The 27,380-nt window shown below is 35.9% G+C and overlaps 2 protein-coding genes across 2 annotated transcripts in view; one reads left to right on the top strand and one right to left on the bottom strand.

Moving 5' to 3' along the window:
• Window positions 1–27,380, top strand: part of LOC125240457 (E3 ubiquitin-protein ligase MYCBP2) — a 111,309-nt gene that overhangs the window by 39,271 nt on the left and 44,658 nt on the right. The window lies entirely within an intron of this gene.
• Window positions 58–26,489, bottom strand: LOC125241749. Its single transcript, XM_048150363.1, has 5 exons — window positions 26,262–26,489; window positions 10,981–11,233; window positions 5,397–5,569; window positions 3,793–4,085; window positions 58–3,257 (listed from the first exon to the last, which is right to left on the bottom strand). The coding sequence occupies exons 1-5, from the start codon at window positions 26,421–26,423 to the stop codon at window positions 1,661–1,663; spliced, it is 2,478 nt and encodes an 825-aa protein (XP_048006320.1). The 5' UTR covers window positions 26,424–26,489; the 3' UTR covers window positions 58–1,660.

Genomic DNA, 27,380 nt, shown 5'->3' with positions numbered 1-27,380 from the left:
TAAAGAGTAATATTTAGCAATTTATATAAGGTTTATTTCTTAAATAATAATCACATATGCACATTCAACATTTATTTCATTAACATCCATAATATTATTTAAGCTCCATATATTTGTCAACATTCACAGTCATTATTCTAATGATTATTATAACGTGGAAGTAGGCGTGTTTGGCGTCATTCTATATAGCACATCGAATATACATGACGTGTTTCGTAATAGTACGAATATCATATTTTTTGGCCTAATTATTATACATAACTTTTATCGCAGTCATATTTGCAAAATTTATTTCGTAAAACAAATGAATTTAGTGAGGCATTATACATATTTATGTATATGTATAACTGTCAGGATCCACCTTAGTAGAAATTTTCAACATTATAGGTTCTATTCTGATATTTATGTATGTACACAATTTGATAATCGATGATTTTAGTCTATATTTCAATACATTATTATATTTTCTTATAAATCTCATAATCAATCACTTGTTACATTTACTTAAGTTATAATCATGGAAATGCACTTTATCTTATATAATATAAGGTTATTGTAGTGCTTCGTGCATAATGGACCACTTATGGAATCACCTTGGTATATGTCTACATACATCAAAGCAAGTCACTAACCTTAGGGACGAAACAAGTAGGCCACTTAAACGAAATTCAATAATTTATAAAATATTTTGTTTATGGCAACAGTTTATATGTATCACGTCTACAGTTAAAAATAGTAAGCAGTTTTAGTCAACCATTAGTGAATAATGGACATAGTATTAGAATAAAATTTACAAGCAAGTTATCACTTCGTTTTGGACCAGCACGGGAAGCATGGTCGCGCGATAAATGATAAAACATCTGGCCGTCCCTATCGCACTTACTAATAGTGCGATAGGGACGGCCTGATATTTTATCTTCTATCGCGCGACCATGCTTCCCGTGCAAAACAGGTGTCCAGAGTAAGACACGTTACAATACGTATCTACAAATAGTTAAATGAAATGTCACAGCTCTTTAAAGGGCTATTACAGCTCACCTAGTTTATTATTGACAAGACAGATGTCTAATCTTTTTCTTATAGCAGTAATGTAATAATATCTTATTAAAAATATATTTTTTGTTTGAAAACATCACAGACCTAGGGTATTTTCAAGCTGTAATAGCCCATTGAGCCGGTATTTTGGCCCCTACGTTAACAATCATTTCATTGGTTTATAAAAAAATTGCATAGGTAGAAAAAATAAAGCCAAGTAACGTTCATACCATACTGTACATCAATGGTAGCTATAATAGTTCCTTATAGCATAATCAACTTCAGAACATTGATTCTAGATAGCCTTATCTAATAATTGATTAGTCTTAATATAATTATATACAAATAAACATACGACCATGTGTGGCACGACTTATTTGCATGGCCTTGAAATAATTACAATTAAACAAAATTAATATCACAGGCAAAGAAACGCATAAGCTTTGGCGCGCACGTACTTGTAGTCGTAGGTGTACCACGCTTAACTCGTCACGCACGGATCCAGACTCCAGTAGAAGTCCGTATGTTCGGGAGCAAATCGGAGCTGCTGCTGCAGCTGAACAGAGCGGCGCTGTGTGCAGGCCGCGCTCGAGTTCATCGGCATAGACAGCTCCTCGTCCAACCCTCACCCATGTTTGAGAGAAGTACCCTCCCCGGGATCTAAACTTATGGGCTTTTCGGGCAGGGGTCGATTGAGCATCTTTCCAGATGAGTTGGATGCTGTCGATTTGTTAGATTTTATAGTGGATGAGTGTTGTGGACTACTTGCCGAAATGTTTAAGGATTTACTGGGAGAAGGAGTGGGGGCTGACGAGTGTATTTTATCGCGAACAGCTCGTAGATACGGTCCTCGGGGTACAGCTTGCTCACCGACGACATCAGGCATGACACCTAATAAAGTTTTCTTATCCTTATCGCAATTAGCTATTTCGGCATATAAATGAACTGCAAAATCTTTAGGTTCGAAGTATTCGTGAGCTAGCGCAGTCTGCCTGTTATATGGGGAAAGTGGTGTTAATTTATCTAGAGATGGTGTCCTTGTACCGATACTGATCATCTGCTTCTTGTTTTTGCCAATCCTTGGCGTAGTATTTTGGAATGGCAATTCGTATATGTTTTCATCAACTGGCATCGAGGTTGGAGTGTTAGTATTGCAACTCTCTTCTACTTTGATTAATTCATATAAATGTTCTATCATTTCACGTGCTTCAACATAGTTTTCAGGATCTTCTAATTTCTCTTTTAAGCTTTCTAAAAGCTCCTTGGTTAGTTCTTCTGGTAAAGTTTGCGTGGTCTTGTCTTCTACAGGAACCACTTGTTCTGTGTACATATCGGGAAGAGTAGTCTCCTGAATTATGTCTTGCGCTCGAGGTTCGTTGAGTCGATGGCGTTCGGAATATTCGTTTACTGATAATTGGGAAATAGAACCCGCGTTGTCAAGTCCAGAGTTCATCCCGCAGGCACAAAATCTATCACAAAAAGTTCCACAAGACGAGTTTGAAGATATTAAAAAATTTTTCACTGTAACACAGTACCCTTTTCGTCTCATCCACCTTATAAAGCTTACGAACATTGCAATTATTGCACATCCCAAAGCGGTAACTATAACTATACCGATTACTTTTTTATCTCTATCACTCAAACCACTTTGATTGTTGCTCTTATGAGGAAACCTAGGATTTTTAATTTCAACGACATTCCCCTCTTTTACACTGTTATATTGTTCACATTTTATACTAGGGTCTTTAGTACAAACGCTATCCAAAAATTTCTTGAATACCATATTTTGTTCAGGCTCGTTGAAACAGCGAGCAAAAAATTCATCCACGGTACAGTAACTTTGCGCAATAAACGCGGCTTCTGTGCTCACATCCAAGACTTTCACAAGCCATGGAGTTATGTTACAATGACATGGTGTCCCGAAGTAATTGTTTTTATATACTACATTTTGGGCAGAATTTGCGTGGGCATGACCGATAAACATGAGACTTTCGGCATTTGCTGTCTCTATTTCATTTTCACCAAATACTAGTTCTTTTACAGTTGCGCTTGTTGCCACTATAGCATTGGGGGGTAGTTCGTCGAAGCTGTTACGTTCCATCAGAATTTTGTTCCAAGAAGTAAAAACTAAACCTTTTTCCATAAACTTGTTAAACTTGCTGTCCTGAATGACGACCGCAACGATAGTAGTGTTTATGGCTCCGGTGTCGATAATTTCAAATCTGAAAAATAAACATAAACGTTTTATATCTTAATAATATGAATTAAACTAGGTGCAAACAATAGGTAACATTATTATATAGTTTGTCATAAGTTTCTAGGTGGGTAACCCTGCAATTCCACCAGAGATGTGCGGGAAAGCATAACCCGCGTGCGGGATATGTGTGTTTTGCAATCAAATTTACCACCAATAAGTAGAATATTTGTCTAAACGACCATGTCGACGAATTCGTTATACGAGTATATCAAGGTTCTTAAAAAACACATCCTTCCCGACATACATATTTATATTGGCGGATCCTGGTGGAAACGCATTGTTTTGAATGCATGGTAATCATATAACAGCATCGAGTTTGTAGGATACAGCCAGAGTAGTATTTTATCGTTCACAAGCGTATTGATTGTAATATAAACTTTCTTTATCTTTTGAACCTTTGAAAAACGACGATGTTTTGAAGACTAGGTTAATTATATGATCAATCTATCTTCTCTCATTATTATCGCATTTATTCCCAAATAATCATTCCAAAGTCTCACCTGGTATGAGAAATGTTCAGGCTAGCGACAGCTGATAGCAGTGCTTTTGACGCTATTTGATGAATTTTGCACCCGTAGAAGTGTAGATTGTTGATCAGGGAGTTTTGGGCGAAGGCATCGCTTTCTATAAGATCAAATGTACAATTGACCGCCAGCACTGTGTTGTATGTATTCGCTGAGAATGATCTTGTTTTTAGCGCACGAACTTCAATGCCTTCCATTGTAATCCCAGCGGCAGAAGATCCGAATACCTCTTCAGAAAACTCTGGTATTGTCAGGTTTTTTAACTCGATCTGAAAACAAATATTGATGATATTATATAACACAGTTAATAAAGTATTTAAATGTCGACTCATTAACTAACTCATTGGAAAATAAATGCAAAAAAAAACGGTTGTACTGTATAAAGTACAGGGGGATTATATCGAATCGACTGGCGAATAATTTCGACTAATTGACTTTTTCTACAACGGTACAACATTACATGATTACAACATTAAGACGATACGGTAGGGGTCAATTCTCCATACAAACGCTCTCGACTATTTCCTCCCTGGTTTTTGAAGATAGAGCAATGTTCAACACATATTGTTATTATTTTTATCTGTGTCGGACCGTTTTGATTTTTTTGATATTCTGCTTTTTAAAGACTCTAGAGCCATATAAAAAAATTCCAAAAACGGCCTTTTTCATTGTGGCGCAAAAAAAGGTGTGATACTCAAGATTGGTAACAATTAACCAAAAAAGCTAAACGGTCCGACATAGATTATTTCATTGTTATTCAGATTCTCAAATTACGTTCCGATTGATTAAGTTTTGAAGGAGGAAAGAGTCGAGAGCGGAACCTCGATTTTAAAGATTTTTTTTGAAATTTTTAGCATTTTCGCTACCGTATCCTCTCAACAAGAGTATCATACGTGACCAGTAACCACGGAACTCACGCGTCATACAGGGTGGGGCCTGTAACAAAAGCAAAAAATTAAACTGTAGGCTATACTCCTTAAACTGACCAACATTTGTTCAGTGACTTTTAAAAATTATGAAGTCTTTAATTTTTTTATTTTTCATACAAAATAAATATTAGCTTCAATGTATGCCATTATTGTTGTCATTGACGTTGTCTGTCACACTTTAGACTTAACAGAATTCGCAATACATTACCTCTTAGAAAAAACTTTCAACGGTAATAAAAATCAACATACAAGTTATTTTTAAAAGTCGCTGAACAAATGTTGATCAGTATAAGGAGCATAGCTTACAGTTAAATTTTTTGCTTTTGTTACAGGCCCCACTCTGTATATGTCCAGTGGACAAGTATGACACTCTAGTTAATATTGTAAAACATGGATAGAAGTTGATTAGTTGAAATCATCCGCCTGTCCAGATTGGCCGCACTGTACCTTGTGCAAAAAAAGGTGGTACAAGGAATTTATTGTAACATGATATCTATTGTTATGTATTTACTTTTTTCAACAAGCTCACAAGCTTCGGTACATATACTAAAGAAATTTGTAAACACTACCTACTCACTCGCTAAACTCGCTTTGCGTGTCAAATCATTCGCATCAAGACGCTTACTGATTACGCTTAATAAGCATACTAACCGTCATTCCTGGCCCGTGCTCTCCGACGTTGGCCGCTGACCGGTCGAGCTTAAAGGCTCTAGAGTTCAGTTGCAGTTGTCGAACATTAGAAATACTCATGGTGAGTAGCCAGGAGAATGCTGCTCCCTCGAGCTTAACGTAGTCGCAATCTCTGATGGATACCGACAGAGGACCTGTAATGAAAAAGGTCATATTAAAATACATAATTATCATTAATGTTTCTTTAAGTGTGGTATAATTTTATAGGTAATAACTATGTATTGATGGTGGAGATAGAAAAATCACTATAGATACTCGTACGAAGCACAAAATAAAAGTTAAATCTACACCTGCCAATACAATCGTGAGTGTAGCTGCCTATTCTTAATTAACTATATCGATCCATATTACTCTTACCTATAGCATATCATAAGTATATATGTAACTTTTGTAGACACCAATATAGATTTACGTATTAGATATTTTAGGTTAATTACCGAGAAACGTCAATGTATTGTCTCTATTGTCTTGACACATTCTCACTTTTGTATTTGGTTCCGTTCGCCCTATGAGTCATTATCCTGTAAAACACGAATGCCGAGTCGGGGAAACGTATATTTTTAGACAGCAATCCGCGGACGGACGCGGCTGCTGGCTACCTAGCCGCTCAAACATGTCCCCGATTTGGAATTAAAGTAAATTCAGATCACCGCTGCTCGTCACTACTTCAAATGTCAAATATTACTTTAGTGTGTTGATCACTTTTCAAGGGGTACACTTGCATGAATGTGGGAGCTAAATCATTGTTAATAATATAATACAATATATAGTTAAATGGAACGTATAACAGTAGTAACATCTTTACTTGCAAAGTTTTAACCTCAATTAGCGCCATTAATGTAGATTTTCTGTTATATAAAATAACAATTTGCAACAAAAAAATGTGAGGTTTGCTAACAAGATTCGATATAAAATAACTTAAGTACTCACTATTAACATTGATATTAAACTTTAATTAACCAGCACGACTGTATCAGACTAAATAGATGTAAAAGGATGAGATTTTGAGATTAAATCGAATCCAAAAAGATAGGTTAGATCAGGCCGTATGGAACACCTTGGCGTTAAATTAATGATCATCAATTGCATTACTTTAGCATCAGTTCTCGTTCACACCGGAGCAAACGGTCGTATCGGAATTGGCTAGGAGCTTCGACTGAACAAGGTCAGAGACTATTGACAGCGTCCTAATTTTCTACACCAACGATAGCATTTAGTGGAGATATCAGAGTAAAATAAAACTGAATATGAACCATTTATTGAATTACTATAATTTGTAGATTCGCTCACAGACATATGAGCGAGCTAATGGATAAAAAATGCGTAAATTACCCCTAGACGACATCCCAATCGATTAAAATTCAGGTTGCTATATTTAAATAATATTCTGTTGATACTTAAATCATGTCGCATAATATTGCCTAACAGTATATTATAAAAAAGCTTGTTCTTCAAGAAATTCGTAATAATTTATAATGCTCTATAAATAGGCAGACTAGACTGACAGCTTGATATGCACAAATGTTGCATAGTTTGGTTAGTGTTATTCACACATTATTCATAGATGTTACTAAAAAAGGATGGAATACTATTCGCCGCTAGGGGCGCTACTATCGAGTGGCTATGGCTACTTTAAAAACGCTTTGAGTAGATAAAACATAATATCTCAAGGTTTTTTACGAATGTCTTACAAGGAAAGGTATCCAACTGTTCGGCTACGGTTAGATTGATTTTTATGTGCCGAAAGTTGTAGTCTAAAATAACAGACTCTTATTCTTTTTTACCTGTCCATACTCAACTTGTTGGGAGAAATTTACGTTCAAAGAACTGAATAGTCACAAAACTCTCTAAAATTTATAGAGATTTATTCAAGCAAATTAATGATTAAATTATATACCGGATGGGCCATGTAAAAAAAAAGCAAGAAAATTAACTGTAGGCTCTGTAAATTAACTGTATACTCCTTATGCTGACCAACAAATTTTGTTTACCGACTTTTAAAAATATATAATTTGTATTTTGATTTTTATTATCCTTGAAAGGTAATTGCGAATTCTGTTACGTCTAAAGCGTGACAACGTCAATGACATCAATAATGTCGTAAGGTACCGCGGTACAAACCCCGACTGAGGGCAATTGTAACTGATCAATTTTTTTCAGTATTACAGTATTAAGTTGTGTTCTACATGTATCCACTGAAGACGCGTGCCATATCGTTGGGGATAGTGCAATACCGCGTATCTAACAAAACACATAGAGTTCAACACGGGAATAATTTACAAGGAAATTGGAACTTATTGACTTTGTTAGTTACGCGGTATTGCACTATCCCCGACGATATAGAACCAGTGGACACTCTAATTAATAATACAAACATTGTAAAACATGGAAAAAAATGGAACAGTACCTTTTGACACCCAATCGAAAATGCCCCGCTGTACCTTACATTGGATTACGGTTCGTTACAACCAAATCTTATAATATAATACCATATTCCTAAAGAGTCGCAATGCCAAAACCAGAAAACAGATTAGTTAGTCTCATCATGTCTAAAACTTGAAATGACTTAAACCCACTTCTCAAATTACCGAATTCCCAAAATGTCTAAAAGTCAAATTAACTTAAAACCAAAACTTCACTTTCTCAAAATGCCTAAAATGCAGTATCCATGAAAAAAATATATTTACAGTTTTTCATAAATAGTTGGCATTAATTAACTAAATGAATACTAAAATGTATACATATAAGTCTTTTTTTACCAAAAACCTGTAATTTTATTATACTTTTAGATTTATTAATTTTATTTATTTATTTAAACTTTATTGCACAAAAGACAAACTTAATGTACAAAAGGCGAACTTAATGCCATGAGGCATATTTATTTATTTTATCATTTTGTATGTTTCTTAAGAAATAAACATTTAATAATTCTATACTAAAGTTAATAATAAAACATAGTGCAAGGAATATAATACAAACTGTAAATAAAATTTTAGGTATTCTGAGAAAGTGTCATTTAGAATGTTGGTTATTATGAAACTAATACATTTGGGATATTGGATGTAATAGGCCAATGTCATTTTGGCATTTTGATGTACTGAAAATTGGTATTTTTGTAATTTTAGACATTTTACTACTAATCTGTTTTAACATTGTGACATTCTGAGCAAGATATTATAAAATGTGGTTGTATTGATTAATGAACCGTAGTCGTACATTGAAGCTAATATTTACTTATTTTGTAGAATGAATTAAGAAAATTAAAGACTTCAAAATTTTTAAAGTCGCAGAACAAATGTTGGTCAGTTTAAGGAGTATAGCCTACAGTTTCATTTTTGCTTTTGATACAGGCCCCACCCTGTATTATAATTATTATAAATGTTAAAATAAAGGACTGGTGTATTTTTTCACCTCAAACTCATAGTTTTAGATAACCCTGTAGGGTTTGGTCACTTTTCGGTACTTTGGAATACAATTTCTCCTAACAGGTTGAGTTTGGGCAGCCAAAAAGACTAAGTGTATCATGTTGTTTTACATTACTCTGCAACTTACATAAAACCAAACAAATCGGAGCCAGACAATTGGGTACCTTTCATTGTTAGTTATTTTTATAATGTAAGAACGATAGAAGTAATATTTGTTAAATTAAAATATTGTAATTAGGTAGGTAATTTGCATTATACGAATACTAGCTTAGACGAGATGTTTTTAAGGCACTTGATTTTAAAGGCCGGTACAGACCGGACAATCAAATTAGGTACATATAAGATTTTATCACCGATTTTAGTAGTGTAGTTTATATACATACATATGATTAAATTAATTTTTCGTGATTTAAAGGAAACATCCAGTGTTACAAATGCAAATAATTTTTAAAACGGTTTAAAAAGCAAAAGCACTTTAGTAACGCTATGCTGCTAAATAAACTATTCCCTTTTGAGCATTGTATGTATACAAAAATAATTTTAATTAATTACTGTTATTGGGTATCATAGATGTTATCCTATTGTTTTATCTTAGTATGGAATTTAGTTCGTGTCGTGCTTTATTTGTATGTCGGGATGTAGAGTGCGTCACAACGAAGCATCTGCTATCACAGCGCACATGTCGCCTCTGAATCGGCGACAACATTCACTCTGTTCAATATAATAACATCAGTGAATCGATATGCACTTCTTCTTCGTGAAAGGGATCAAGTAAAACTAAAATTTTGTTTGCCAATGCTTTGCCATTTCAAGCCTTCGAGGGGTAGCCCTTAGAGATCTTTACGCTCGTTATAAGGACTAATGGAATTCGTGAGTTGACATGCCACCTGTTTTTAAATATTATAAATCTTAAGGAACAATTATTGGACATTTGATGCGACACGACCACTTTTTTATAACTATTCTGGAGGGGCGGATAGTACGTAAGAGAGGTCGAGGAAAGCCCAGACGCAGCTACATAGACCAACTAAAAGAAAAAGTAGTGTCGTATCAAAGAGTCAAAGAACTGGCACAGGATAGAAAAAGCTGGAAAATACTCCACCGACAAGAGAATATCTCTTGAATTTATGATGATGAAAGTTTAGAGTCAGTCCAAGATAAGTCGGCAACGATTATGACGGCTTTACCGGTGGAAATGTTATTTTAAACGTCAAATTTAGAATGTCAAATAAATGTTAACTTAACCCTTGCAGAGGCGGGTGCTACCATTATTTATGTTGTAGTCAAATTGTTCAATACAAATATGTATATTTGATAAGAATATTGGACGACCTCGTGTTGCTATACGAATAAGGCAATACATACAGTTTTAAAGTAATGATACTTAATTTTTTTACTATCGAATGTTGCCATATTATCACAGGTATAGTAAAATGCGACATATTAATTAGGAATCAAAACGGAAACACGTAATCTAATAGTGCAATCCTGTCACGCATACGCTTGTTACACAGCTGCAGAGCCAACGTCCCGGTAGCGGCTACCTTTCAATTGGAGCCTTTTGGATACCATATCACACACCCAAATCACAGCGGCGTAGATGGCATACTAAATAGCCTTACTACTAGAACGTCCAGAACCCTATACTGTATTATTAAAACTTAGCTATAGCGTAAATGTTAAAATAACTTCGCAGAGCAATTATTTAGATAAGGCGAAGAGAGAGCAAAACTCGCTTTAGCAAATGCATCGGTTATAATTACTAATTACATTCAGTGTGAAATGGATAGTGATGGCCTAAGTGGACAAATATATGTATACAAATATCGTACTTAACACATCTTTTAACTTTCGTTGAGTATTTGAATGTATTTTGCCCGATAAGGCGCTTTTTTATTGGCAGTTTTTTTTAGGGTTATGTAATATGTATAAAACTTTTTGTCAAACTGTTGGTAGTTTTCAAATTTTGTCCTCTTACATTATAAACGTACTTTGTCTATCTTCGATATATATGTAAAAGTATACGAACAGTTAATTATTTTGATGTTGACTGTGCGCTTCAAGGGTTGATCACAGTAATTTCGCTGAGCATAGTTAAGTTAATCAAATGCAATAGTTACCTTTGATATTACTGAAGGTGCTTTCTTCTATACGCAGGATGTCGGTCTTGTCAATTTCAAGGTAGACGCTGATGACGTTGAGATTGACAGCAGCGAACTTTCTCATCAGCACGACTCTATTACCGGATAGGTATATATGCCTCGCATCTTGTAGTTTTGCCAAGGAGTTCGCGCCAAAAAGGACACTTTCTGCTCCCGTCACTATGAGGTCAGTCGTCGATTCGGGCAAATCTCCTTCCAATATATCTATTGTCTGAAAAAAAAAATATGTTACTCATTTGCATCATAACATAAAATTATTAAATTTGCTAAAGATCTTCTGAAGTAAATTAATCAAATTGTCAACGGCAGGACACTATGATTATATGTATCCTTCTCTCGACCACATCCCGACTAGCGCTATTTTCAAGTCAGGAGCTAAGAGGATGTTGAATATTTCCGTCAAATTTTTATACTCTTATCGAACAAAATGGGGCTAACCTTGTACACCAAATCGAAGAGTGAAGGTACACTGTATTTATTATTAAAATTCGTTAGTCACATTGATATGAGTAATTTTATAATAAAGCATATTTTAATACACACACCTATTCTAACCATACCCAGCATGTTTATGTTTAGCATGAACCTGTAAATGTAAAGGGTGTTAGGTAACGCTGTCTGCTGCAACAATAGGTGCTTTGTGTTCTGATGTTGATGATAAAAATATGTTACAGGTAGAGGTTTACTACTTCTATTAACTTTCTGCGGTTCTTTATCTAATATTTTATTCTATAATATTTATAAAATAATGTTAAAGCACATTCTTATTTATTCGAATCAACACTTAATAGCAGAGCAGCGAGAGCTAGTCGTAAATAAGGGATACAAACGGATACGGGCAAGTGATTGAATTAATGGTACTCCTATAAGCACGCTTAGAGGGGATACGACCGAACTAAAGCTAAAGACACGGAAATACCGCGTTTTATCTTATTATTATCGATTACAGCAACGTTTTTGCTATATTATATTTAAATTGATCATAATATAAATACTACTACTACTTTTGGAGGTATACTCTCCCGTCTTAACATGGATACCGTCAGTTTGTGTTAGTAATCCAATTGAAATTCTGTGCCATCGCTCTTTACGGAGCAAACGTAGGGGAATTGATAATTATTTTGCCAGCAATTCTGTGATCGGTCCTCGTACAACATTTTTGTTCAATGTTAGAATACTAATCCTTTTCATGAAGATTTAAAGAATGATTATTCGCCTATGACTCAAGTTATATCCGAAATAAATCTCAGGCAGTTTCAGTACGACATTGAAATTTAAATTTTGTAGGTTAGTCATAATACGCATTAGCCTTTGTTGTTAAGAACTGGCCGTTATACATTTACTTATTTAAAAATAAAAAGATCACAAAGTCAAAGACCATACTTGTAATGAAATAACGAGCACAGTGAGTTCAAATCCCAATTCAAACACCCATTTACCTAAACAACTGTTGAGACCAACATATTGTCCCAGTTCGTGAAAAAATGTAATTGTGGTGTTTGTATGTAATACGAGTGTAACTGCTGGAATGAAAAGAGCTTTTAGATTTATGATGAATGTCATATTTAGAAAAAGTAAAAATTCACGGCACATCGACTCGGTTCGCCCGAAGCGTCATGTTCAAAGGTCAATAGTTACTAACTTGCACGTTACATAAAAGCTCATTTGGTTACGTGTATTGCTAGAAAGGACATTGCCACTAATAAATTGTGCCGTACTGTATTGTACATATGTACGTCGCTGTTATCTTGCCGTTCGAGTATAACCGAACTACTGCGATGAGCGAATACGCTTAGCTCCTGTACACTATGTTGTTAAAATGACTATTAGCGAATGCCTAACTTATTCATAAACTACGTTTTAGGGTACATGCGGGTACGCAACAAGTAAGTGAGTGTGATGCAACAGTTTCATTCACAGACGCCGACTAACTTGAGATTGCCAACTTTTCGGTACTCGGCGACTACTGACTCAGAATCTGGTTTGAGCACTTACGTTTTGCATTTTGCAATATAGGCCAGCCGAGTTGTGTTACCCTTTTACGGTATCGGAAGGGCATGATGTTGATGAATGCGACACACGCCTTACGATCGATGCTGGATTTGGCATATAACAGGTATATAATGTATATACGTGGACAAAAAGTACAACTTTTTTTACGTAAATACGAGTGCGAGCTAACAAAGAACATTTATTTATTTATTTACAAGCTTTTATTCAACCTGCCTTGTTAGTATCTACCTGTTAGTTTGGGTCAAAACGTAGCAGCTAAATTTGACCCACTTCCCGGTTTCCGATTGAGCTGAAATTTTGCACACATGTAAATCACGTGACAATGCAATATTATGGTATCATGGAGCTGATCTGATGATGGAGCAGAAAGGTGGTCATAGGAACTCTGTTATGAAACGTTGTATCCCCATCGAGTAAGGGGTTTTTAGAAACGTCTCGGATAGCAGTCGATCTGTTGAAAGAAAGGTACAGTCGGCGATAAAAGCTTGTGCCAAAAATGATTTTTTTGCAAAAAAAAATTTTTAATTTATTAATTAATAATATTTTTTCGAAGTAAAAAGTTCTCTAATCACTAACCTAGAACTGGCGAATGGATGAGTTTAGAAAACACGCCTTGCTTGATTTTAATTAAGCTGGTTAATATTATTCATAGTTAGGTACTTTAACGAGTTTAACGACGCACACTATTCTAAGGACCGGTTGCACCAAACCTTTTGTCACCGTTAAAGCGTTCGTTAAATTTTATTGTATGGAAAGTTCCATAAACGTCTGCTGGCTGGCGATGATGTGTCTGTCAAATGTAGTTGATGCAACTGGCCCTTAGTCAGAATAATTTTGCAAATTATACGGAAATATTTAACGAGACATTTCTTTAACCGAAACTAATGACAAGCTGCCAACAAACAATGGGTCGTGATCTATTTCGTACGTAGCTGAACATTTGGAAAACTAGGTGTACCAGGCGGATGTACAGTACAATACCCAGTGATTTCGATTGGCTGTGATAGGGCATAAGTCAATTGAAACAATGGCTGGGTGTGTTCGAGACATTGCTAACTGCAAAATATTTTAATACCTACTTGTACACATACTGTACCTACAAATATAATCCATACTGGTATACATTTATCCTTTACTTTAATTAATGATGTATTTACTACCGTAACGCAGGTAAATTATGTAACAACGTTCAAAGGTAGTAAAGTAAGCCTGTAAGTCCCAGAAAACTTTTCATACTACTTAGTGCGATTCATCATTGGCATAATGTATACAAAACAGCGCCAGCAATAAGTTTGTATAATAAGCGACAAGAACGAGGTCTGTCCACGGCCGGTGTATGTTAAACACGTGACATCTATAGAACATCTTACGGTAGGCTGTATGACGTTGTCATGAAGGCTGCAAACGCGACAAGATGATTTCAACAACATATTCCTATAACTACTGAGAGCCGGTGTGCTACTTCCATTATGTCCGCAGTAATGCCCGTCTCGACTCGTCTGATGTGAACGAGATAATTAACTCTGTATTACTTATAGGAAATAACGAACATGTATCGACCTAGCCTAAATTATTATTATGCTCTCTACAACAATACGTATGCACTTATATTCTCACCGAAACATAAATATGTGATCATAAGAAATGATCATGACTACCACGCAGTGGGAGCCCCTCGAGTCAAATCGAGGATCCGGCAGACCTCGTCGGCGATGGCGGGATAACTTAGACTCCTTTTTGAGAGACTGGTCAGTTGTCGCACAAAACCGAGAGGAATGGAAAAAGAGGGGGGAGGCCTTTGCCCAGCAGTGGGACACAATAGGCTCATAATAATAAAAAATAAATTTTATACACGACTATAAGGTAAACATTAATAGGTACTATTTAGATTATCCCCTAAATATTTAAATAATTAGGTAGATAAATGATAATAATAAGTAGACAAACTATTGATGTTACTTTCACTAAAATAATATATTCGAACAATTTGTAAAATTTATCGTTACTTCTAGTAATGTAAGATGTTGTAAACAATGTTTTGCTACACCCTTTCCAGGGTCCATTATGTATACTTATGGCCATGTAACATATTGGAATGCAAATAAAGATCTATCTATCTATCTAGATCTTCCTATACTAGGTAAGATATCTTCATCGGCTTTGTAGGCGTAACCTCGTCCTTGGTCGGTTGGTACCGGGGATTCTACACCTCAACTATACCGTATAGGGGCGTGCGCTTTGGTCTGTCATCTTGTAGCATGAACTCGGAAGAACGACGACTATACGTATGTTACATTGAATGTGAGAATGTGACACTCATAATGTCAAAGTGTTGCTGTACGTAGTTACATTATATTTTTTGTGCATTGTAAGCAATTGTACGTCTAGTTGGTTATCTGGCATCAGGGCAAATAAGATATTCGTCCACTAGCTGGGTTTCAGGACCCTCTGGCAGTGGATGTGCGAATATAAAATACCTTATACCTACACACCTACCTAGCAATATGCTTAATAGGAATTTATGCAATGCTTACTTGACCACAAACTAATTAATGTTGTGGACTTGAGTATTACGATATTGTTACGTAACACATTTATGACATGCAGTTGCAGACACCTTGTTACCATAGAATGCACAAAGGCAAACTATATGTATACTTTAGTTGTTATTAACTTAACACTAAAATTATTCTCGCAATATATGCTCAGATAATAATTATAACGATATCAGCTCCCCATATTTATCTCTATATCTGACACGGCAAAAGACCCGTATGACGGTATGATTGACATAGGCAATCAAGCTGATATGTATAAGCAATGAAGGTGCTTATTTGAACCTAGACTCGACTATTTATTTATATGGGGCAGCCGTTTGAGTACTATGGACAGAGATTAAACTAAGGTATAGCGGGGCAATCTTGGCTGGGGGGCAATTGTAACTAATCCATTTTTTCTATTATTACACTATGATGTTGAGTTCTACATGTATCCGCTGAACACGCCTACCATACATAACCGGCGGTGGACACTCTATTTAATAATGCAAACATTGTAAAACATGGAAAAAATGGACCAGTTACATTTGGCCCCCCAGTCGGGATTTGCCCCGCTGTACCTTATACGTTAATAATTTCCAACCAAAAGCATGAGATTACGTATTCGTTTCGTTGTTACACTTTGGCACTCTTGTACTTGCCCCTAGTTTGTGGGAAGCATATAATGTAGTATCTACAGAAGAAATTACGTTCCTCTTTCCGCACAGACTCTATAACTTCTATAAGGTAATTTGACACACTAAGTTTTGGATAAATTATGGTATTTATGGTATTTACTCGTATTGTCATGGGTTTGATTAGCTATACTCGACTCTTTTATCAGCCCGTAGAAAAAAAAAACTCGCAATTGTTATTATTCGTAGGTTAAATAAATGATATTTAGGGTAACATGGTATAACTTTAGCGCCCAATCAAGCAATAACGATTATATTGTCAACTAGTGTAAATAAACAATACATTATTATCGGAGGGCCTAGTTAGTCCCAGCCTCCTACTCAGATACCAACTTAAAAATATATACGAGTATGTTACATATTACGCTAACTGCTGATGGTAGTATAAAATAGTAAAACGACAGATATGAAAGCACCTAACAAATAGGTTTAAAGACAATACATAGGAGTGGTAGATCTATATATTTACACGAACGCCGTTCATCTCAACAAAAGGAACTCTTTAAGAAAAATTTCGTGATGTGTGAGTTTATCGGTTGTACTGAGTTAAAATTTTAGGAGTTTCGTGGTAGAGGGAGCGCTCGTCGCAGGAAGCGATCTCTCATTACGTTTTTTTATGGAGTGTTCGTTGATCTCGCGCGGCTCGGCTCCTACATGTTGTTCTTTCTCGAAACGCGCCGAGACTGATCATTTCTTATGATTGGGATTTTATTCAAGCTATAAACTGTTATTTTTTCAACGCATTACGTCATTTGAGCGTCTGATTTCGTAACTATGGCGATTCTAAGAACTGAAAAGTTATTTGTATTATACTGTGCATATGAATCATTACATTTTGCATTTGTTTTGTTTAATTTGACACTAGTGTACACAAAGAGGAGTTCTCATTATTATGTCTATGATGTGAGTCAGTCACATCGTTCTTGAACATCTCAGAAATGAGACTTGGTATAAACAAGTAACGTGACTCCGTCCCACCCACCCCGATGTTTTGTCCGAGCGACAGGTGCGCTTCACTTGACTCGCATCGATATCTATAGATTTATACCTATGTACTTATACAATGATTAGATATTTAATCAAGACTGAGTTAGGTAGCATTACCGTACGTAGGCCGTTTGGTCCATAAGCGTATCTAGAACACAATAACTCGACCAGGCAGGCAATTATGGTCGCGCGATAAATGATAAAACATCTGGCCGTCCCTATCGCACTTACTAATAGTGCGATAGGGACGGCCTGATATTTTTATCGTCTATCGCGCGACCATGCTACCCGTGCTGGACAATAATAACGATAGTAATTAAGAGGGGGTAGAGCAGGGAGAATTTTCAGAATCTGTCAAATTACCCCATTACACACACAAACACCCTTCACTCACACTACCTCAATTTACTGTGAAAGGTCAGTGACCGTTAATTTTTTTCAAGAGTGTTATTTTGAGTTTGTAGTCAACTACTGACCTCCTTTGAGAAATTAAAACTGTAAAAAAGGTAGCATACAAGAAGACAGAGAAAAAATACGCATCATCTAGCTTTCCTTCTCTGTTCATGTCTCATGTGACTTAAATTTACCTAAATATGTAGATAACGTTCCTTATTCAATTGATTGTTTATCTAGGTGTATTTCAAATTACTTTGCACTTCATTTTGCGTTACTTTTCTATACTTAGATAAAAAATCGTCAGCCTGCCTATCCCCGCAAACATTATTCAAAGACGTGTGTGAAGGGCTAAAGGCCGATACCTCCAGGCAAACAATTATGGTCGCGTGATAAATGATAAACCATCAGCCCTATCACACTATTTGTAAGTGCGATAGGGACGGCCCGATGTTATACCATTTATCGCGCGACCATGATTGCCCTGCCGGTCTTCGGAGGCCTGTGCTGTGCATTACGTATATGCGGGGTGTATTAAAGACTAACAGATAGGTACTTTATTCTTTTTGGTCGTTAGGTTTTTTATCAATTTATCATTTATTTTGATACAAAAATAAAGTATGTGTATAAAATAAAAACCTAATGAATAGAGTACAGCTAGCAGCAGTCATGTCAGAGACACAAAGAAAGACAGGGAATATCGACGCATATCTTATCTTATCCAATACTGCCATCGGCATCTGCATCAGACTCTTGATCTTACCCAATTTCCGAGTCCCTTCTCTTAATTTCAGTTCCTTGAGTTGAAAATGTTGAAACTCATACTTAGTATTAAATAAACCACAAATACATATAAAAATCACAATATAATTTTAAATTATGGCTTAGGCCCTGTACCAGTTGCAGTCGCCACGTCTGTAAAGCCCCTTGTAGTTTCTTTTAAATGGAAAAATACCTAGATGTCATGTCATACACATCTGTGATGTAACTGAAAATTAAAAAACATCGCTTAGAGATAAGGTTCAAATTAGCATGGCAAAAAATACAGTGCAGTCAAAATACCATCAAAATACGAAAAAGCATATGTCAATGTCAATATCACTGCCGTATGCCGTATTTCAGGCCATAAGGGCTGTTGTTTTCTCAAATATGAAAAAATCTCAAAAGCAGAACTTTAAATAGTATTTTATGCAACAGGCGTTTAAAGGAGATCAAAAAAGACGAGTGGCGTGGGTAACAATTTGAGGCGAAGCCGAAAATTGTTATTAAGACGCCACGAGTATTTTTTGACTCAGTTAAACACCGTTGCATACAATACTTTTTCTACGACCATGCACTTAGTTTTTAATAGGTTTCTCGAATAACTTTCGTGAAATTCACACTGTTTCCTGTATTTTGACGCAAAGGTTTGCACTGTCAGCTCAGCTGCCCAAAGCCTTCCCGCGCACGCGCGCCGTATCGTTATAAGGCGTTGCCATGGTTACAGAGCCAAACAAGCCGGCGGACACCGGCTTTGGGGAATAGACTTTTATGTAGGGTTTTAAAGATCTATGCACGAACCTGTAAATGACGAATAATAGTTCGGGAGTAGAAAAAAGACTTTCTAGGAAAATTATTTTGAACTTGATAGGTAGAACAATTTTTAAAAGTTGTACAAAAAAAATCTGAACTAAGTTTGTAACTATATGAAAAGCATTTTTTATCTTAGATTGCATATTTTATATACATATTATCGTAACGAATTTTCTTTCAAATAAAAAGAGAATTATTAGAATAGGTTGACGGTGTCTACCGTAAACTGGGGTTACATTGACCAATTTGGGAATTTAAACGTAACGTAACTAAGGAAGAAAAAAAATGGGACCATCAACTTTTTCAGTCTTTTCCTGCTAAAAAGCTAACAAGGTAACAAAATAAGTGATATCAGGATTATTGTTTTCTGTCACAATGCCTGCACGTATGAAATGTTTCTTTTTAACCCAGTGGTTGACTGGTAGAGAATGCCTTAAGGCATTATGTCCACCATTTGTACTTATTTTTTTATGTGCAATAAGGAATAAATAAATAAAATAATGTACGCAGAAAAAAAACGATGTGATCAAACATAAACTGACATTGGGGTTACTTTGATACACTATATATTTTTTTTAATGATAATCGAATGTAATCCCTTACAAAAGTATTTTATGTAATGTAATCCCTTACAAAAGATAAAAAAAAATGGTTCGCAGTCAAATATTACAACTCTTTAACGCTATTTTGGGGTTACTTTGATCAAGAATAAAAATTAACATCTTCGAAAAACCAACTTTTTTTGCAATTATTTCAATATTTATCACAAGAAGCGATCAAATTATCAGCCTCAACAAGTACCGTGACAAAATCAGACAATAATTAACTATGTGTCATTATGGTCAATGTTACCCCATGCAAGTGATCAAAGACACCCCACAGAGTAAATCATTACTTAGTAGTAAATACCTAGTTTGACTTTATGATATAAAATTCAATACAATGGTATAGCTAAACACATTTCTGGCAACCTAATATTCACTGTGAACCTTTTACTTTAATACCCACTACGTTAGTTTATAAGTTTATTTAAACATGAAAAATAGCAATAAACTATGCTTATATTTTGACACGTTATCCGCACTGCCCACGACCATACTTACTTATTCACCGCGTCAGAGCACCATCTAACTATAAAGGTTGGTTAAGGGTTATCATAATATGTGTAGATTTCATTACCGACCACTCATAACATATTTAATCCTTATTTTTTGGTAAAATAAATATAATACGCTCGTGACAGGTCATATTTTGTTCGCAATCCGAAAGAGTCAACCCTTTTCCCTATTCACCCCCTTCCCGACCCTATTCACTCCAACGTTAGGGTGAGCGAAAATTACTAAATAAAACGACATATTTTCAAAGACAAACCGAAGTTCACACTGCCGGAAGATTTTTTTGTATAAAAAATTAGCATGGCACATATAAAAAAACGGCTATCGACGTTCAAAAGTCGGTTTTGGCCCAATTCACCATAAATTACGTTAGTTATACCCGTTCCGACCCCATGAACCCAAAATCTTCAGAAAACGATGTACTATGTAGCCCAATTTTATTTGGTATTTTGGAGGTAACTAGTAAAAATAATTTAGTTTTACAATTGTGCGAAAATAAATTCTCATCTGGCCGGTTTTTTTAACCTGGCCTGGTGGCCTAGTGGTAATAACGTTAGCTGCGTAAGCTGAAGACCCGGATTCGATTCCCGGCTCAGCCACCGTGGGCCTTGTCGTTTTTTCTTTCGTGTATGATATCTATTTCAATATATGTATGTATGTATGTGAACACTTTATTGTATATAAGACAAGTTAGGACATAAAAATACAGTATAGTTATGATGTACAAAGGCGAACTTATCCCTATAAGGGATCTCTTCCAACCTTTGAGCGAATTGAAAATGTATTATTTATATAAACTTGAAAAAGAACAAATCAAAAATGATTCAATAAAATAATTTTATTTCTTCCCTAGTTGTATAGTTTCATACTTATGATTTTTATTTTAAAGTAATCCGTCTATATTATAGCAACCATGGGTGATTTTTGCGGACTTAAGAGAAACGTGGCGGTAGACAGAAGTGTGATTAACATTTCTAAGTGTTAATTTCTTGTATCTAGTCTAACTACGAAGCAATACATTGACGTATAAATTGCGTCCATATACAGAGAGGTCATTCATAAAAATACCACTTTAGGTAAGTTATTGTATACAATGTGACAAGCATTGACCACACATCCCAATTCACCCCTCTTTCGACCCTAATCAGCCCCTTCGTAAACCTATTCACCCCCTTTGCGACCCGATTCCCCCCATTCCTGATCCCATTCACCCCTCAGGCCGCGGATATTTATTCATCCCGTAAAAATTCCCCAACACAGTTGCATCGCTTTCTTCATGAAAACCATTATAAAAATGAAAATATGTCTTATGATTTTCTGTTATACATAAACTTTAGAAGTGTATACACATTCAAAAGGATAATAAACGATTAAAATGAGTAAAAATCCAATTAATTTGAACGTCAACTTTGACAGACATGAAACTGTAAATAAAAATGTGTGGCTTGCACATTTTCACTGTAATTTTAAATATGTAACACATTTTTTTTTAGTAACATATTGTGTATAATACTTTTCATTCAACAGATAACTGTTATTGGCCTAAGACTATGTAAAAATACCTATGTAAGTTGAATATTTACGGCTGTTGTCCTAAATACCAATAATAATAATAATAATAATAAAAAAACATAATATATTATTTTCCTACTTTGATTGCGGAAAATAGAAGTCAAGAAATATAATAACATTATATACCCCCGGAACCCTTTTCACCCCAAATTACGGTATTTATTAAATTGTCAAGAGTGAACAGGCATCTTCCGGGCGAGCTCACTCCATCGTAGGCCACGTCTTTGCCTTTGGCTAGTCTGTGGTCAAGAGTAAGCCCATTTATAATTTAAAAAAAAAACCGGACAAGAGCGTGTCGGGCCACGCTCAGTGTAGGGTTCCGTAGTTTTCCGTATTTTTCTCAAAAACTACTGAACCTATCAAGTTCAAAACAATTTTCCTAGAAAGTTTTTATAAAGTTCTACTATTGTGATTTTTTTCATATTTTTGAACGTAGGGTTCAAAAGTTAGAGGGGGGGGGACGCACTTTTTTTTCCTTTACAAGCGATTATTTCCGAAACTATTAATATTAACAAAAAACGATCTTAGTAAACCCTTTTTCATTTTTAAATACCTATCCAACAATATATCACACGTTGGGGTTGGAATTAAAAAAAATCTCAGCCCCCACCCTAATAAAACATTTTTTTTCATTTTTTAGTTTTGCACTTTGTTGGCGTGATTGATATACATATTGGTACCAAATTTCAGCTTTCTAGTGCTTACGGTTACTGAGATTATCCGCGGACGGACGGACGGACGGACGGACGGACAGACAGACATGGCGAAACTATAAGGGTTCCTAGTTGACTACGGAACCCTAAAAATTGTCATTATGTAAAATGTCGGAAACTACGAAACCCTACATTGACGCGCTCTTGGTAGATTTTTCTTCTTAATGCTATGTAAGAGATAATAAAAAATTACACCTCCCAATTTATAATAAGTTTTTTTTGCAAAAAAAATATTTATTGCTCTCCGAGACATTTTTAAAAACCCCTGACTCAATGGGTATACGACGTTTCATAACAGAGTTCCTATGATCACCTTTCTGCTCCTTCATCAGATTAGCTCCATGATACCATAATATTGCATTGTCACTTGATTTACATAGGTGTGCAAAATTTCAGCTCAATTGGAAACCGGAAAGTGGGTCAAATTTAGCTTCTACGTTTTGACTCAAACTAACATACCTACTAACAAGGCAAGTTGAATAAAAGCTTGTATAAAGGCTCGTTTTCGTGAACTGTCAAATCACCTCATACAATTTACGGCTGTAAGGCAACCAGGTAGGGTTTATTATTGCACTTTAATTACATATTAATGATTTCTAGCCCGTAAGATATATATTTGCTTTAACAATGGATAGATATTTATGCGGGTGAAAGTGTAATTTAGGTTTTTATAAAGAATCAAATATTTTTAAGCGACCCGATCAGATATGTATGCGGATAAGGACCCTCCCACATCTACCGTCTCGCGATCGTAGCGTCGGGCCAACTGTATGGCTAAGCCGCGCTGACGCGGCGTCTTTTTCCATACAGTTGGCCCGACGCTATACGCTCGCGAGACGCTAGAAAGAGAGACGATGTTTTTGCCGGTCACGGAGCATCACAAATTTTTGCCGGGAACATGTCGTCATATACTTATGTTATGGCCCACTATAGAAAATCAGATATTTTTGCACGGCTGTTCATAGTCATTTATGCTGGTCACCAGCTGGTGTTCCATGAATATTTGGTTTAGTTGAGTGGAGAAGTGCCATTCAAAACAAGCGCTTTGTAAACAACGATGTATTTAGGTGATTTATAATTATTATTGTTTTCAACTTACGGTTACGTGTTCGCGGTATGCACAGAGTAAATCTTTAATGAAATTGAGTCATTTTTTTTATATACACAATTAAATTTGAACCAGAAGCACTATACCTATACCCGCTCGCATTCCCCTTTTTTCTATTCTAAGTAAGAATCGATTAATACGTATCTGAATATGTATGAATAAATTAAATTGTAATTGTTTACATACAACCTGTGAAGTTTGGTTGACAAAATTTGACGTAGGTACTGTCATATATATTTTTAAAATGACGTACTGTTAATACCAGCGTAATGAAAATGTATTCCAATGAGTAAAACAAAACATTAAACTTTTTTCAATTTAACCTAACTAGAATGAAATCATTTATACTCATTCGGTTGTGTTCGTTATTTTCTTTGATAATGTGATATATTTTTATTTATTTTTTATGCACAAGCCATGCACCTTTAAATTTTAAATGAGATTGGATCTCCACCTGACATATTTGATTTACCCTATTTATTTTGAGCACAGTTTTACACTGGTATGGTTTTTCGTGTACGTACACTATTTTCTGTCAAAATATTTGTCAAATTTAATTGTCAACGCGGAGCGACCGGCGACACGTCTGCCTCCGACGAGCCGCTCACGGCATCTAATCGAAAGGAGAATTCTGACAGCAATGGCGAATGTATGGAAATTTTACGAAAGTTTAAATTTAAGGTAAAATTTCTTTGTTGCCTTTGAGAGGAAAAATATAAAAAACCTCAAAACTTCTAGTCCATTTATCTGGCTTTTAGAATCACTTAATGTTATAAGTAAAGTATTGAATTTTTTTAACAAAGTTTACTAAACGGCGACATACGTTTTTCTCATTTTAGGTCAACTTTGCGTGGGTTTATTTATTATACCTTTAATAATTAGAGATTCTGAATAGTCAAAAGTTGTAGACACACTCTTTAAGATAATAACTCCATTTATTTTATTTCATTTAATTTAGAAATGTGAGCAGCATTTGTTAAACGCCGAATGCACTTTTCGAGGATTTCGTACGACCCCCTCTTAACTTCCGGCTTTGTGATCGGGAGGACTTATCTGCAGTGAGTACTCAACAATCATCAAACGTATTTAACGGTGACTGATATATTTATAACAACTACAATTATGACAAGTGCTTGTACTATTTAGGTAGAGCTTGACCAAGCTAAGTTCGCAGCCAAATGCTGGCCTATAAAATTTGCTAGTTTTCATAGAAAATATTATGATTTAATTTACTATTCTTGTGTGTCTAACCGGGCAACTAGGCCATGTATATTTTTGTCTGTCGCTTTGCAACTGGAATCAAGTATTCAACACCAGTGAATTATTAATTAACTAAATAATGTTGCATAGACCACTCACTGAATGAATAGTCAGATTTGAGTCAGCTGAAAACAAATGATATACAGTTTTCGTTTCTTTGTCGGCGATGGCTTAACGTTAACACGTTGACTGATACCGCTATCGGTGCCCTATATCTACTCCAGTAAAATGTGCCAAGTGCAACGGTATTTGGACCGGCACGGCAAGCGTTCATAATTTATCTAAAATTCTGACTGAATTACTCATTTGCTTTATAACTCATTAGCTAATGCGGATCGATGATAATTGACCACAATAGTTGCTAAAATGTATATTCAACGATGTTTCAAAATTGTCGAAACAGACAGTATAGTCTCCGTGGCTCACCACAAATAGCACGTTTGCGATTCTAAATCGGACGCTGTGTATGTTGAGTAGATGCTTGTAGTGCGATTCATTCTGCTTTCTCTTATCTGCACATGTCATGAGCTTAATCTATTTTAAAATTGTGAGAACGTGACCGCTGTGACGTAGGGAAAACGAAAAATTATTATTTAAATAAATAAGTGCTTATTGCTATGTGATTTACTATTTAAATCTTATTATCATACTCGTACCAGCCTACTTATACAGTATAAGTATGCATACGCTGATATTCTCGTATAAATGGTTGCTCTCATGTCGGGGCAGGTAGTCCCCATTGTTTACAACGGTTTTTTGTTTAGTTTTGTGGCCTTCGCTGGAATGGATTGGTGTTTATGTTCTTGTTTGGCATTTGTGCAATACAGTTCCTCAAATCATAAATTGATTATTTATCTGTCAATATTAAATTAAATCCACCTGCTTATTAAAAGTCAAACAAACACAACATTGTTCCTTTATTAAGTTTTCTATGTATATATCTGCCTTTTATAAACAGTTTTCCTCGGATATGATACATCACCAACCGGTTTACGGTTTACATGCAAAGTTACTATTACATGTTAGGGTTTTTAACACAACACAGTGAAAAGAAAACATGTATGTCCTCTCAATACTTAATAGAAGCGGATGATAACTTGATAAGACATTCAAATACGGGATACTTAGAAGCTTTCAGAGTACAAGGTACTAGTCTCAAGCACATCCGTAGGTACACAGTATTCTTTCTTCAATAACATAAGATACGGCGATATGTCCATTCACTAGTCCTAGTTTACTTGTTTTATAACTAATTTAGACGAGAGATTAAGTACCTGATCACGGGGCACCGTGCAGTTGACAATAGTCCATGACGGGTGAGCAGCTGGAACACACTCGCAGAAAGTTTCGTACCGTTTACACAGTCCGAGTGAAGTGTCCGCACACACGAGTGAGTCAAACGCCACGAGCACCAACAACGCGTACAGTCGCGACATGGTGCCGCGGCGAGCGCGACCGACCGCGCTTGACGACCGACATGCACAGACTGTGATCCGCACCGCCGACCGGCTGGCTGTCTCTCAGTTCTAGTGATGCCACTCGTTAACAACACCCCACATTTATCGACATCGATGATGTGTTTTACCTATTACTAATTATGCACTAACTGACGTTAAATGATAGCGCTATGCCGAAGCGACTTGATCGAGAACCATTATTAATTGGTTAATTTGTTGATGCTAAATTCTAATTTGATGAAAAGAGAATGGGAAATATTTATTGTTGAACTCATGTTGAAATGTTGAACTCATTGAGACCATCTACCGAAACAGCACCGCAAGCATCAAGTTGCATGTTCCCGGCCCTAAATTCTGCATCCAAAAAGGAGTCAAACAGGGTGACCCGTTGTCTCCAAAGTTGTTTACCTCCTGCTTACAAGAAATATTCAAAAAGCTGACTGCCAAGTGGGAATCAATGGGCATTGACATCTGCGAAAAACGGTTGACTAACCTACGTTTCGCCGACGACATTGTCTTGTTCTCACACACAGCACCCCATCTAGAGACAATGCTACAAGACCTTAGCACAGCAAGTCTTGAAGTTGGACTCGAAATGAACAGGGCAAAAACCCAGTTAATGACCAATGTCACGAAACATAGGGTCACGGTAGATGGGCAGGATTTACAGTATGTCGACCAATACACCTACTTGGGCCAGATAGCATCCTTCGATGACAGGCAATCCAAGGAAATTGATCAACGCATCAAAAATGCCTGGAAGAGCTTCTGGTCCATGAAGGCGTTAATGAAGGGCAACCTTCCAATAGCACTAAAACGCAAACTGGTCGACATGTGCATCCTGCCTATCCTAACCTATGGCGCCCAAACTTGGTCATTAACAGAAGCCCAAAAGTCCCAACTCAAGATTTGCCAGCGAGCAATGGAGCGCAGCAT

The sequence above is a fragment of the Leguminivora glycinivorella genome, chromosome Z, assembly GCF_023078275.1.
Source record: "Leguminivora glycinivorella isolate SPB_JAAS2020 chromosome Z, LegGlyc_1.1, whole genome shotgun sequence".
In the NCBI taxonomy this organism is placed as follows: Eukaryota; Metazoa; Arthropoda; class Insecta; order Lepidoptera; family Tortricidae; genus Leguminivora; species Leguminivora glycinivorella.
This window is presented reverse-complemented; position numbering and strand designations above follow the sequence as displayed.

Coding starts and splice junctions, on each gene's coding strand:
- LOC125241749 (XM_048150363.1), bottom strand. CDS start 26,423: ATGTCGCGACTGTACGCGTTGTTGGTGCTCGTGGCGTTTGACTCACTC. Junction 11,234..26,261: donor GCACGGTGCCCCGTGATCAG/GTACTTAATCTC, acceptor TTTTTTTTTCAG/ACAATAGATATATTGGAAGG. Junction 5,570..10,980: donor CACCTTCAGTAATATCAAAG/GTAACTATTGCA, acceptor TTTTCATTACAG/GTCCTCTGTCGGTATCCATC.